Source organism: Xenopus tropicalis, chromosome 10 (assembly GCF_000004195.4).
Source record: "Xenopus tropicalis strain Nigerian chromosome 10, UCB_Xtro_10.0, whole genome shotgun sequence".
NCBI lineage: Eukaryota > Metazoa > Chordata > Amphibia > Anura > Pipidae > Xenopus > Xenopus tropicalis.
The window spans coordinates 32,744,235-32,758,911 of NC_030686.2; the positions used below are offsets into that span (position 1 = coordinate 32,744,235).

At 39.6% G+C, this 14,677-nt stretch overlaps 1 protein-coding gene and 1 long non-coding RNA gene across 3 annotated transcripts in view; one reads left to right on the plus strand and one right to left on the minus strand.

Annotated features, from left to right (window-relative positions):
* LOC101731483 (coiled-coil domain-containing protein 40-like) overlaps positions 1–14,677 on the minus strand; it is a 24,053-nt gene continuing 9,376 nt past the window's right edge. Inside the window, exons 2-19 of the mRNA XM_031894493.1 lie at positions 13,847–13,910; positions 12,802–12,973; positions 10,577–10,773; positions 9,864–9,947; positions 8,585–8,804; positions 7,210–7,367; positions 6,586–6,708; positions 6,337–6,458; positions 5,439–5,682; positions 5,105–5,287; positions 4,184–4,429; positions 3,718–3,931; positions 2,847–3,016; positions 2,681–2,772; positions 1,475–1,595; positions 1,185–1,373; positions 848–1,006; positions 1–723 (exon numbers count right to left, since the gene is read on the minus strand). Coding sequence (XP_031750353.1) covers positions 460–723; positions 848–1,006; positions 1,185–1,373; positions 1,475–1,595; positions 2,681–2,772; positions 2,847–3,016; positions 3,718–3,931; positions 4,184–4,429; positions 5,105–5,287; positions 5,439–5,682; positions 6,337–6,458; positions 6,586–6,708; positions 7,210–7,367; positions 8,585–8,804; positions 9,864–9,947; positions 10,577–10,773; positions 12,802–12,973; positions 13,847–13,910 — 3,022 coding nt within the window. The 3' untranslated portion in view covers positions 1–459. The remainder of the gene's footprint in view (positions 724–847; positions 1,007–1,184; positions 1,374–1,474; positions 1,596–2,680; positions 2,773–2,846; positions 3,017–3,717; positions 3,932–4,183; positions 4,430–5,104; positions 5,288–5,438; positions 5,683–6,336; positions 6,459–6,585; positions 6,709–7,209; positions 7,368–8,584; positions 8,805–9,863; positions 9,948–10,576; positions 10,774–12,801; positions 12,974–13,846; positions 13,911–14,677) is intronic.
* LOC105945381 lies at positions 6,596–10,947 on the plus strand. 2 transcript variants are annotated; one of them, XR_004220649.1, is made up of 4 exons: positions 6,596–6,685; positions 7,240–7,492; positions 8,649–10,544; positions 10,648–10,947. It is a non-coding gene; the product is annotated as an uncharacterized LOC105945381 (long non-coding RNA). The 2 variants fall into 2 exon arrangements; XR_001925413.2 differs by lacking the exon at positions 8,649–10,544.

The following is a 14,677-nucleotide window of genomic DNA, read 5'->3' on the forward strand; positions in this document are numbered from 1 at the left end:
AACAGTAACACCAAAAAAATGAGTGTATTAAAGTAATTAAAATATTATGTAGGGTCGCCCTGCACTGGTTAAACTGGTGTGAAAGAAAGAAAACTATATCTTGTGTAATCAAAGCTGCTGTGTAACTATAGAGGGTAGCTACAGTATTTAAACTGAAATAGGGCTGAATGGCACAGGTTACATAGCAGATAACACATAAGTCCAGTAAAACACTATGGGATTTTATAGAGCTTGTCTGTTAGCTGCTATGTAACCTGTTTCTTTTCTCCAGTTAGAATGGCTGCCCCCCAGCTACACAGCAGCTCATTTATATAAACTATAGTGATATAGCAGTATTCAATAGAGATTTACTAGCCAGTGCTAAAAAAAAGCAAAGAGTGAGCTATACTTTGTATTTTTTACTATGATATTAGTTAAATATCTATAAGAAGATCATTTCTTTTGTTTGTCAGTGTTTAGTCAAGGTGCCCTCTCGGATGTATCAGTCTGGGATCCTGTGTGTGCTTCAAAAGCCAGACTGATGCTGTGCAGGTCACTCTGGAACTGTGGGTACTCTTGCTGAATTTGGTGGATTATGGTGCTGATTGTGTGTATGCGGCTCTCTTGTTTGTGCTGCTCTGCCTCCAGTACTTGCCATGTGCTGCAAAGAGGTTTATATTTTCCATCTTTCACAGCCTGCAGGTGCTTCAGGCGGGTCTGGTAGGACACGATTTGCAACAGGTTCTGTTATATTAGGAACAGAAAGGCAGGTTCTGCTTAGTACAATTGCCAAGGTGAAATATATATACCCACATACCATATATGCTGATCACCCATTCTACTGGAAAAGAGTCTCTAAAAGTGTTACCTGTCGTTTTTTTTCCTGCAGCTGTTCTATTTCAGCCGCCGTGGAACTAAAATCCTGTTTCATAGTGGAGATATTGTGCTGTTTCTCAGCAATGGCTGCAGTGAGTGACTCCTGGGTGTCTTCTAGGTCAGCAATGGTGTCTGTGCACTCTTCTGTGTTCTGTGTGGTACAACACAAACTAATCAGTGGTCTCACCCAATACTCCACCCACGGCAGACAAGGGTTGCATTGAGCTGTGTGTACAGCTCTGAAAGCATATATCAATATATCACCTCTGTAAGATGAGAACATAACAAAGAGCCGTGCTATTATTAGGGATTTCGAATTCAATACTCACTTTCTGAATTTCTTTTATTTTTTTCCTTAAGTCTTGTAGTTTCCTACGAAAGTCACTGACGGTTAACTGCTTCTTATTCTTCTCACTTTGTCCTTGTCCCCTCCTTGCAATCGTTTCCCTTCGAGATACCACAGCCTCCATGTCACAAATCATCTTCTCTTGTTGTTTCATTAGCTGCGAGTGTCGTATCTGTACATACCAAGTATTGCAACAAAATGACTTAATAAATACAATTCAAAACCCAAATCCTCTGCTCTATCATTTCTGCCAAACTCCCACTTCATTTGTACCTGCATTCTATGTATCTCAGCTTTCATTGCTTGTATGTCCCCCTGCCCAATCTCAGAGTCCACTGCATTTCGCATTTCCTTTGCCAGCTGGATCTTCTTTTCCCACAACATGATCTGATGCCTTTACAAACAGAAATGTAGGAATATAACTTGCTTTTATTCACACGTGTGGTGACATTCAATGAATGGATAATCATGGGGATTTTTGTGATACCATCAAGTCTGGATGCATGGAATGTGTAGATTTACTACAACTTTTGATTTATCATAATAAGGATCACCTATTGGGCTGTAGATTGGGGTAAAATGTGGAGTTCTACAGTATTGCCAACAGTATACTATGGGGCCTAAAATATCTAGATAGCCTTTCTAAAATTCTACTTAGATGTTTTACACACTGCTAAGTTCCAAACTGTCCCTGGATGTTATAATAGTAACAGCACATGAACTTCTTTGTAACCATGTTTTTTAATGGATGAGCTGCCACACACAAGCCTAACACTGCCAAATGCAATGCCAAGAGAAGGTTAGAGTAGTGTAAAGATTGCTTCCATTTGACTACAACGCAGTGTAAATGCTTCCTATAAGGACATGAGTCGTGTCCCACCATCTAGAACGTAATGGAAAGGCCTGTGTTTCTCAGATACCAAGAAACAATACCTGCCAGAATATGCAATGCAATAATAATGGTCTGAGCTGTTTTTAATAGTCTACTGCCCCCTGGTTCTAGTGAAAGCAAGCCATAATACTACAGTGTACAATTACATTCTCAGGCTTCCTAATTTGCCTACACAGAGTCCTGTTGAAAACCCAAAAGAACACCTTGTGCAAAGAACTGGAACACCAGGCCTGATGACCATGAGTGCTCAACCATATTTATGCTCTCCTTTCTTAATTACAGCAAACCCCTTTAACAATATACACCTAGTAGTATGCCTTTCCGAAGGATTAGAAGGTTAAAACATCAAAGGGCAGACTAAATATATTTATACCCTCGATTATGGAATGAGATGTTGGAAAGACAAGTGTACAGATACCTTGGAAAATATATATTCCAACCGGCTACATTTTTTTTCCAGATTAGATCTGTGTGTTTGCATATATGTATGTTTGCCATCTCTACTTGTAGTGAAGATATTCTGCCTTTTCTCTTTGTAAAAACCAAACCAAAATGCAGTCCCAATGGCTTTCAAGCAATAAACTCACTCTGTTTCAACAAGGCTGTGAAGAATTCTTTCCTTCTCTTCTTGAAGGTTTCGTAGATTTTCCTGCATCTCTATAGACTCCCTTTCTGCCTCCTGAAATGCAGACATAGGACAATTACCTTTTGCCATAAGGCATCCAGAAGGAAGGATCCCTAGTTAGCACTTACACGAAGCGAGCGCATGAACTCGCTTTCCATCAGCTGGTTGTTCTGCTGGAGCTGTTCTTTAGTGCTGCTATTCTTGCTAAGCAGCATGTTGAGCCGAACCATGTCATTTTTCAGGTTCCTCATATGATGTTCAATATCTTTTTGTTCGTTCTTTTCTTGCTCTATTTCATCTGCAGAAAAGTGAATGTTATAGAGCTGTTATATTATGAACACACTATTCAATACTGTGTCAGGATGATCCATTTTTATTTTAAAGTTTTTCCTTGCTACTAAAATGGTGTTTCTAATTATGGTTGCAGATTGTATTATTCCATCCTATCATTTTAGTTTAGAGTTAAAATCCAAGCAAAATATAATGGCTTGGAGATATGATTTTGATAAATGGTGGTGTGAAATTGCTGGGGGGCATGCCTAGAACAACAGAAATAAAAATGGCAGAGAACAGGCATAGGAAAGCAATACAAGATTGTAAGCATGTTACTAGACACCTTTTTAAAGGGGACCTGTCACCCTAAGAAACAATCCAAATCCTATTTTGAGTGGAACAAAATACATGTTACTTACACTTACACAAAATGATTGACAGCTGAGATTATTAAATATGTTTATAACAGGTGTGGATCTTTTAATACATTTCTTGTTCATTGCGGCTGCCATCTTTGAAGCCAAGCATTATCAATAACAAGCGGGCTGTGAGACACCCAGTGAACTAAGCAGTGGAGTACAATAGAAGCCTAAAAGAGTCTGCGGTAGAGAACTGCACTTATTCCACAGTAAGCCATGTCTATATCCATGTATGTTTGTTATTTTTGAGTGTCATGTGGTACTAATCTGTACATATAGGGATGTGATCTTTTGTGGCACAACTTACTTTCAGTACGAATTTTCTTCTGCTGTAGGATAGTAAGTTCTCTCCTCAGCATTTCCACAGACGCATCCTGTTCTTCCCTTTGCTTGGTTAGATTCACCATCTCAGTCTGTAGTCGCAGCCAGTACTGCTGGAGTGACATGATCTCTGAGTTGCATTCATCGATCTGCTTGGTCAATGCAGTGATTTGGATTTCCAATGGTCCCACTTCTTTCCCCTGTAAAATGGAAGGGTCAGTACAACAGTGAGGCTGTGCCCTTATTGGAGCCATATTGCTACCCTAAAGATCATTTTTGGAAACTTTTTTGCAGTAAGTTTCTTGGCTTAGCTCAAAAAAATCACAACATGCTGTACAACATACTGCCAGGTAAAAAATACTGTTCATAGAGTTAAGAAAACTGTATAGTTTATTAACCTTTTCAGATTTATAGATTCTAGAAAGGATGAGAAAAAACTATTTTTCACTTACCCCAGTCTGTGCGATGGTGGCTTCTATTTGCTTGCTGAATAAATTAATGGTGGCTTGTTTCCTCTCAATTGCCAGTGTACGTTTGGTTATCTCATTCTGACTTTGGGAAATCAGATCATTGGTGTCTTCAATGTTTTTGTCCAAGTCAACCAGAGTCTTCTGCAGAGCTTTCATACGTGACAAGCTGTGGTTGATCTCCAGAGAGATCTGAGCTGTTTCATTTTCTACCTTTGAACAATTAATTTCCTGTGGGATTGGTGGATGCAAACATTTGTTATAAAGTCACATTTTAATTTTATGGGAATAAGGACAGTTTATATAAACACACACAATAACATTTTTTGAGCCTATTTGTCAGCAGGTCTTAAGAAAAGACAGGGCATCCACAATTTGCAACTAACAATGAATTTTGTCTCTCTCCAATAGAATAAAAAATGTAACCTGGTTGGCTCCACCAAAGAGAATGAGATAAGGCTTGGTTGTAGTCAGATAATTAATAACACATACAGATTGTCTTAAGGTGGGCATACATACTAAGATCCGCTCACTTGGTGAGGTCGTCAAGCGATCGGATCTTCTTCCGATATCCCCACCTACGGGTGGGCGATATCAGGCTAATTATAACTACGGGTATAGGTGTCCATCGGTTCGGGGACTGTATCAACGAGCCAATGAGGTCCACAATCCGACTAATTTTCAAACCTGCCCCATTGAGATCTGCCTGATTTCAGGCCAGATGTTGGTCGGGCAGACCCATCATTCCTGCCCGTACATGGGCAGATAAGCTGCCGAAATGGTCTAAGGGACCGATATCAGCAGCTAGAATCGGCCCGTGTATTGCCACCTTTAGGGTTGCAAGGCCTACATCATTCAAAAATGTCATCTCTGATACTGCCCACATATTTCATAAACCTTACGTACCAATTCTAGCGTTTGCTTTTGCAGCTTGGCTGCAAGGAGAGAGGAATATTTGGCTGCCTTGTCAGATGTCATCTTCTCTTGCAGCTTTGCCAATATCTGTGCTTCGAGGTTCACTTTCACCTGAGATTCTTTCTCAATTTTTTTCTGCATAGCTGTGATTTCATTCACATACCCAGACCGCTCCTTAAACATAGACAAAGGAAATATTTTGTAGAGTAAAATTATTTGACCAATTATTTTGCCAAAGGAAAGTTTATGCAACAAAATGACAAGGAGCCATGTATAATCCTTTCCAGATGAATACGGACACCAAAAAAATCTTAAAAGCACTTACAACAGCGACCCTATTTATCGCTTGCTCAGTCTCCTGCAATGTACGTGCATATGTGCTGAACTCCAGGCGCAATGCCTCCTGCTTAGTAAGAGACTGAGCGACCTGTTTCTTGCTCATAGCGGCATCACTTTCTGCACGGTTCAACATGAAGTTAAGCTGCTCATTTCTCTCCTCCTCCTTTGTAATTGTCTTCTTACAGCCTTCAATCTCAGCGTCTATAGAGAGGAGTTCCTGTTGAGCAAGACTTTGGGAAAAAGATTGTGTAAGAAGGAGTGCATGGACAGTATCTAAATGTATATTCATGTGTGTGTAGTCTAACATCACTATGCTCAATGCAAATCACTGGCTGGAGTGATCTAAAGGCCACAGCCTTTAGCCTTTGTATAATTCTCAATAGAATCATGGCAGACTAGTCTCTCTAACAGTAGGACAGATTAGTGTGGGTTATGGCAGATGCCAGGAGAGCCCTACCTGCCAAAACGTGACTGTAAAGTTTAGTTTCTCATGGTTTGGGTTTGGCTTTAGTGAATGCAAAACTTAAGGCAACAGCATACAAGGGCATTCTTAACAACTATATATTAATAATTTGTGACAATAGTTTGAGACAGGTTCTCCTCTGTTTCAGCACAATAATGCCCCTATGAACAAAGTGAGGACTTTACAGAATTGGTTTGCTGAGATGCCAGTGAAAGAACTTGACTAGCCTGAGCAAAGTCCTTACCTCAAATAAACATCTTTTAAATGGATTTAAACACTGACTATGTGGGGTAGTGTGGTACATTTTATGTGGTAACTTAGCATTGCCTATTCCTGGCCATAATCATGGAATCCTTGGTTTACAAATAGTATTTTATATTTAAATAGAAGACTGCTAGAACACTTTCTGTTAAAGGCATACCTAAAAGCCTCCTGAATGGCAGCATAGGCTTCATCTCGTCTTGTCATACCAATCAGACTGCTGTTCCACTGCTGAATAAGCTGTTTCTTCTCTACAGCAATGGCCTCAATCTCCATACAGGCCTAGATATAAGTGCATGAAATTAAATAGGTGAAGAAAATAATATCACTTGCCATAGCAAGTATTGAAGAACTAAAGGAATACATTCTTCTCAGTGAACTGCATGTAGCGAGTGGATATAAACACTACCTCTGCTACTGTCTCCCTTGCAGCCTTAGTGTCTTCTCTCTGTGCAGAGACTTGGGCTTCATAAAGGGCAATCTGCTCACGAAGACGGTCCACCTCACAGGTAAGCCGATCCACAAAAATATCCTATGGATTGATAGAGAGGTGCAAATGGTACAGAATTGAAAAGATATGGAAATTGGGCTAATTTATTTTACACAAATTCAGGAATGATTATAAGCATTGTAAAATAGTGCTACATAAATAAAGAATAATAATGATAACATATAAGCTATGTTTCCTAGCCTGCAAATGTAGATAGTAAGACACCGATTTATTATTCTTCAGAGATCCAGGAACTGACTTTTTTATTTTCTGCCACCAATTTTACCGAAGATGATATTCAAAGGATCATAAATCAGTGTTTGCTACTCAAGATCTGTGATTAGGAAACACATATAGAGCCATTCAACAGTTTAATATAGTGCAGGTATACTATTGCTTGTTATGTCACGCAGATAGTTGTAGATAACTGTGGTCCAACCCACATTACTGGATGACCAAGTTTAAATTGCAACTTTATTGTATGTTAATTAAACACTGCCAAGTAAAACGTAATAGAGCAAAAGGTTTATAATTTTGATGTACCTGCTTTTTTTTCTCCACCTCTGCTTGCAGCCTCTCCATCTCTGCTTTCTGCACTGCACGTTTCATTACATTAATGTCCGAACGCACATCCCGATTCATATTCTCCATATAAAAAAGCCTCAGTGCTAAATTTTCTACCTCTGTCTGCATGGAGGATACTAGAAAAGAGAAGATTTCATGTACATCAAGTGACAATTCAACATCTACAGTTGGAAACTGGATCTGTACTGGTTCCTGCTAAAACTAACCATATTGTCTTTAAGTGTTATAGAAATTTTAGATGGTAAGCTACATTGCAGCAGTAGTGCTATATTAAAGGAGAAGGAAAGTTACAAATTTCAGGCTAGCTAGAATGTACCTAGTTGTCTCTGATGTACCTAGGTGTCATGTAATTTGGGTATGTCCTATGATGGTGTGGGGTGTTACATTATGCAGAAACTGTGCTGGCATTAACCAGTATATTGTCATTTAAACTATGTCTCTTGGGCATCACATAAAGCTTAAAGGGGAAGGAAAGGCAAAGTCACTGGGGGTGCCAATATGTTAGGCACCCCCAAGTGACTTTAATTGCTTACCTTGTACCTTGGGCTGGTGCCCCTGTTTGAAGAAAACAGCACCAGCCCGGGGTACCTGGAGAGCAGTGCTTCCTCCTTCCAGCTTCCCTTTCCGAAAATGCGAGCGGTCGGTGCATGCGCAGTAGAGTGAAAAGCCGACATCACTGTTAAAGTTCCACTATTCACTCTACTGCAGGGAACCAGGAAGGGGGAAACGATTGCTGCTACCCTGGGCTGGTGCTGTTCTCTCCTAACAGGGGCACCAGCCCGGGGTAAAAGGTAGGCGATTAAAGTCACTTGGGGGTGCCTAACAAGTGACTTTGCCTTTCTTTCTCCTTTAACATTATAATCTGCTAGACTGTACTACCTACAATTATTTTAGTGATATAACGTGTGTCTTGTTTAATGGTGTGTCTCACCTCTACCTCCCCCCTAGCTCAACCTTTCTCAACTATTCTCTTCTTTCTCCTCTTACTCCTCTCCACCCTTCCTTTTCCCTTGGGTATTGCTCCCTTCACTGTAAAAGTTAAATAAAATCTTTAAAAAAAGAAATAAAAATAATGGTTCACAATCACAACAGTGATTTAACAGTGTTTAACAGTGCAAAATAGTATATATATATCTAGCCAGATGGCCAGTAACTAGAATTTAGATATGTGACCTTTAAGTTCTAAAAACCTTTCAGAGAAGTATGTCGTGTTAAACCTTTTCTTTATCTAGAAAGGTAAGCTTCATTACAGTTCCCCCTTGTGGTGCTACACATTGTCTCTGCGATGATCTGTTATTGTATAAGCTTTTATACAGCACAGTAGGTAACTCACCTTTCTTGCGCTCTGTGTCTGTGATCTGATGGGTCTTCTTGTACAAATTCCTTATTGTTTCCAGCTCATCCTCTTTCTGACGGCGTTGGACAGAGACATGTGAATGTTTGTCATGCTGCTTTTCAAGTCCCATCTGCAGGCGAGCCAGTTCCTGCTGCACCCCATACAGAAACATGCCAAGATCCTCACGCTCTTTCTTATTATTCTTCATGGATTCAGTCTAAAAATACACAAAATAAATAATATAATAATTGTTATAATTGTAAGATAACTGTTTCAAGGTCTATTGAACAGATGGGTGTTAACTTTGTTACCTCAATTCCTTGTTCATTACTTACATTTCTAAAAGAAACAATGAGGTGAAGTTCTGCCCTGAAATGTTTGCAAGCCCCACGCTTGATGAAGGGCCGAGCACCCGAAACATTGCATTTACTAATAAACCATGCAGTGGGTTAACTCGCTTGAAATTGCTCTTTTGTGCTGGTTTGACATTTTGCTGACCTGATAGCAAGGTGGCTGATCCTCTGAACCAAGGACTAGGTGTATTTTAAAGGAGAGGTAGTGGGTGTGTCGGTGCAACTGCACTTATAGAAAGACCATAAGCTAACTATACATTATGAAACTTGGTTTACAGATATAGTTTATAATTTCAGTCTTTACTTTCTTCTACTCCTTCTAAGCTCCTTTCCTATCCCCTAGATTGAGAGATGAAATACCCTTATACCTAAACCCTAAATTCCACTTAAAAATTTCAGTACCCTTATAACTGCTCAATTAATTCCACGAGATTAATTTAATATCCTAGGTCTGAAACTCCCTCAACTTAACTAGAGAAAGTCAGTAACCCCTATATCTCCCTCCAACTCCCTAGAGAAAGCCAATAACCCATACTGGGAGTATACTCCACTAGCGATCCTCAAACCTATGCTCTCTGCTCTTCTAGCAACATTCTGTAGCCTCATTTCTGCACTGTACTTTTCCTCTTAGGGAACAGTATTCTCATACTTGCACCCTAGAAAGATTTAGTATTCCTCCACCTTCGGACTGCAATGCATTCATACCTGCAACCCCCTAACCCCCTTAGTAAAATATTCTCTGCAACCACAACTCCCAAGGCAGTATTCTCATACCTGGACACCCTTAACACCTCCCAACTGCACCCCCAACTCCATTAAATATATTCAATATAGAATGCCAGAGTCCCATAAAGCCTTCATTTGAATTTGTGCATGAATTTGTGAATATCTCTGCTATAGATTCAGTGTTCCCATGCACGTACCATTTCACGCAACTCTAGGTCCAGACTCTTGATCTGTTTTGTTAGATAGGTCTTGAGAGCCGTCTGGAATCTTCCCATCAGAGGCTGTTGAAAAGAAAGTAAACAATTAAAATGTTTTCTGAGCCATATATATTCTCTATATAATATGTAATATCTTTGTTAACCGGTTTTTATGATTATGGGAACATTATACTAGGTACATTTTAACACATTATATCATTTTCTTCCTGATTAAATTAAGCCTAACTTACATACACCTGGGATTATTCGACTTAAAGGTAATACTGTATGATGGGCAAATTAAAAACACAGTTTTACACCATACAAAAAGCCTCTGGCAGACGACTGCCTATATTATATTTTAATAGTATTGCAAGATGCCTTGCAACACTCAGAGGCATATTTTTAAAATGAAAGTTGGCTCAATTGCCAGCACACTCAGAGCCCACTTTGTGTAGAAGTGATAACTTCCAACAAATGTACTACTGAGAGTAGCACAGCAGCAAAGAAATCTCTGCCAATTCTGATATTAGGTAACATACTGCCAGTTTTACTGTCTTCTTTTCATGTTTAAAGAATGCATTGACTACAAAGAACTATATAATTTCATCAGATGAAGATATTCTCCACCAACAAGAATGTCATTTCAACCCCAGCGAAAAGCTAGGGCAACTCATCCAAGTGAGGAGACTGGATTTTGGTTTTGCTCTTACATGGTCTGGGTCCAGGACAACCAGTTCTGATTCTTTATCATCATATTCTTTCTTTTCCTCTTCCTCTTCAGCTGTCTCCTCTTCCCCTACTGGGTCATCTGAATCTTGGTTATTTGCCTCATCATCAGTCTCTCCCATCTGCATGGCAAACTGATGAAAAGTGGAATAGGACGATGACCCCACCACTCCTGTTTCACCTGGGTAAACAAGGATGGAAAAGTTCCCAATGAAGAATACAATGGATACAGGTTGAAGGATTATGAGGCTCATGTGGCTGTATCTAGCTGCTTTTTTAATGTGTCTGACCTTTCTTGCTAAAAGTGGAAGTTTACAGTTAATACATTCTAATAAACAAGTTTATTTGATTAAAAGTGGCAAAGTTTGATGATACAGGTCTAATCACGTATAGCAGCCAATCAGCATGTAGCTTTTTTCTGGTGGTCACCTGTTTAAAAGCAAACGTCCTATAGGTTACTGCACCTGAGCAGACTTTATGCCTTTTTAGTTACATTGGTGGTACAGTTAGCCTTTATTAAGTGAAACTTCTCTACTAAATTTTTCAGAATTCATTGAGGTCTGGCATGGTGCCAAGAGACTAGCGAATTACTAATGTAGTCTGAAAACTATAGGCCTGTTAGTCTGACATCAGTGGTAGGAAAGCTTGTGGAAGGGGTTATTAGGGAACTTGAATACATTGCAAATACAATACTATAAGTTTATGCCATCATGACTTATGCGTAACAGATCTTGCCAGACTAATTTAGTTGCCTTTTATGAGGGGGTGAGCAGGAACCTCGATGCTGGGATGGCAGTGGATGTCATCTACCTGGACTTTGCTAAAGTATTTGATACAGTACCGCGCAGAAAGTTATTGCTAAAATTGAGCAATATTGGCCTAGAACATAATATTTGTAATTGGATAGAGAACTGGCTGAAGGATAGATTACAAAGAGTAGTGGTAAATGGTAATTGGGCCAGTGTGGTTAGTTGGGTACCCCAGGGGTCAGTTCTTGGTCCTTTGCTTTATAACTTGTTTATTAATGGCCTGGAGGCATAGAAAGTACTGTTTCTATTTTTCTGACAATATTAAATTGTGCAAAATTATAAGTTGCAGGATGCTGCCACTTTGCAGAGCGATTTGACAATATTGGAAAACTGGGCAGCAAAATGAAAATGAGGTTCAATGTTAAAACGTTCAAAGTTATGCACTTTGGTAGAAATAATATAAATGCAAGTTATACACTAAATGTTAGTGAGTTGGGGGGATCCTTAATGGAGAAGGATCTGGGGTTTTTGTAGATAACAAGTTGTCTAATTCCAGGGAGTGTCATTCTGTGGCTACTAAAGCAAATAAAGTGCTGTCTTGTATAAAAGGGCATTGACTCAAGGGATGAAAGATCATTTTGCCCCTTTATAGGTCCCTGGTAAGGCCTCACCTTGAGTATGCGGTGCAGTTTTGGGCTCCAGTCCTTAAGAAGGAAATTGATGAGCTGGAGAGAGTGCAGAGACGTGCAACTAAACTGGTAAAGGGGATGGAAGGGTTAAACTATGAGGTTAGACTGTCGAGGTTGGGGTTGTTTTCTCTGGAAAAAAAGGCGCTTGCGAGGGGACATGATTACTCTGTACAAGTACATTAGAGGGGATTATAGGCAGATGGGGATGTTCTTTTTTTCCCATAAAAATGACCAGAGCACCAGAGGCCCCCCCTTTAGAGTAGGGAGGAAGGGAGTTTTCATTTGAAGCAGCGTAGGTGGTTCTTCACGGTGAGGGCAGTGATATTGGGGAATGCCCTTCCCAGTGATGTTGTGATGGAAGATTCTGTTAATGTTTGTCTGTGCTGGTTTCACTTGGAAGGGTTGAACTTGATGGACTCTTTTTTCAACCTTATGTATTTATGTAACTAAATTATCAGACATCATTTTCTGCTTAAAATACTACCTAGTTGTCAGGGTCACTGACCCCATCAACCAATTCCATTTTTATGTTATTTTGCAAAATGTTATTTTTAAGGGGTAGTATCCATTCAGGGGCAGTTTTCTGTAATTGCCTGGTTGATGGGTTTAGTGTCAGTCCTTACAAACAGGCCTACATAGTTCTTGACTGCAAAAGACACTACACCTGCTACAAAGGCATGCCTAAATAAATGTAAAAATGTGGGAAAAATTATAGGACAATAACAACTTTCTATATTTCTGCATCCAAATGTCCAAAATATTCCCTCATACCTGATTCTTCAGGTTGCTCCATATCCTGAGACAGGGCTGACCTCTGGGTAATGTCACCAAAGTAGTTAGGGACCGCACTGTGACTGCTGGTAATCATTGCCTCATCTGTGTCAGAAGCTTTTGGTGAAAGAGGTTGTTCTCCTTCTGCAACAGATATGTCTTCACTTGCAGCCTGTTAAGAAGAATGGACTTCTGTTAACAAAACAGTCACAATGAAGGGTGAATGGGGAGTGTCTCATTATATACTTTGCAAAGCCCAAACAGGGAACGTCTTTTTACTTCTGTGTACTTCCACTGAACGCCAGTGCCCCCTGCCCATGTTTTTCTGATGAATAGTGCACAAATGCAGCAACTGATGAAATAAATGTTTGGATTATATTTCATTTTGAAATTTTACTTGGGCTAGCCATATTCTTATTTTTCCGCCATGTGACTTGTGCTCTGATAAATTTCAGTCACACTTTACTGCTGCGCTGCAAGTTAGAGTGATGCTACCCCCCTCCTTTCGCCCCCCCAACAGCAGATCAGCAGAACAAGTAGAAAGCTCCTTGACACCTGCATTGCTAAAAATGCCTCCATGCCCCACCTCGTAGTAGATTTGAGAATAACACCAAGTCCAACCATGACTCCTCCAGTCACATTAAGTAGGAGAAACAATAACTTATCTGAAAGCAAATGTATGGTGAAGTACTGGCTCTTTCTGATAGCACAAGATCAGGCACAGTGACCTGAGATGGCGCCTACACACCAATATTTCTAAAAACTAAAAAGTATATGTTTATTGGTTCAAGTATAAAAATTTAAATTGCGGCGGCGCGATTAAGTTTATCAGAGCACAGGTCACATGGCTGTGGCACCCTGGGAAATGAAGAATATGGCTAGCCCCATGTGAAATTTCAAAATTAAATACAGTATAAAAAAATCTGCGTTTTTGAAAAACAGATTACAATACAGAATTCTGCTGGAGAAATTCTAACTGATGCGTCTCCCGTGACAGTATTCCTTAAATATCTGCAGCTCTGTATATAAACCTGAGCCTACTTACCGCATTATTTGTGGCCTGTGGCTTCTCTTCTGTATCAGGGACATCTTCTGCTCCAGATCTAGGGCTAAGGAACATCAGTACACAATATTTTATTTTTCTTTCCATTATTATAGCATATTAATTCCATATCTATAATAAACAGTCAGCATTTATAAGCAATTGTAAGATAAACAAAAAAGGAGCTATTTAGTTTCCAAATTGATGTAATGAAACCCCTCCCCCAAATCCCTTTGTTTTGGAGGAGGGGTCCAAGTGCTGAAATAAATTGTTTTTATAGTGCTAATTCTTGTCTATTTTTTTCGGGACTATTAGTTGCCATCAGATACAAGGTATTGTGTTATTATTAAAGAGAAAAACCCAGCGGTTGCCATGTAACTTGTAATATTAAATAGTAGATTTCACTTGGTCTGGCCTGGGATCCAAAATAGGCCCTGGCATTTCAAGTACACAGAGGCCCAACAAGCTCCCCCATCAGCCCAATAAATAGTGACTGTCTATGGGATCTTACAGCAGCCCCTCTGTCATTTGCAAGAACCCACATATTGCCATTGGTATAGAGTATTTGGCACCACGTGGGGGTCTTATTGACTTTTATGTATTTTTATTCATAGGTATGAAAGCACCTGTCATTTCTCCTACAGTGTAAACCATCAAAAACAATTGTCAAAAAGTGCCATCTTGTGGCCAAGTAAAGCAATGGGAAGAATGCTGGAGACTTTTCTAAAGAGTCTGTCAGACATGGTAGCTCACTAGAAAAACATTAATTGCTCGCTAAATCAATACTTGTTTGGTATAAATCCTTTTATTTGGGAGTGTGGCAGTGCAAATATT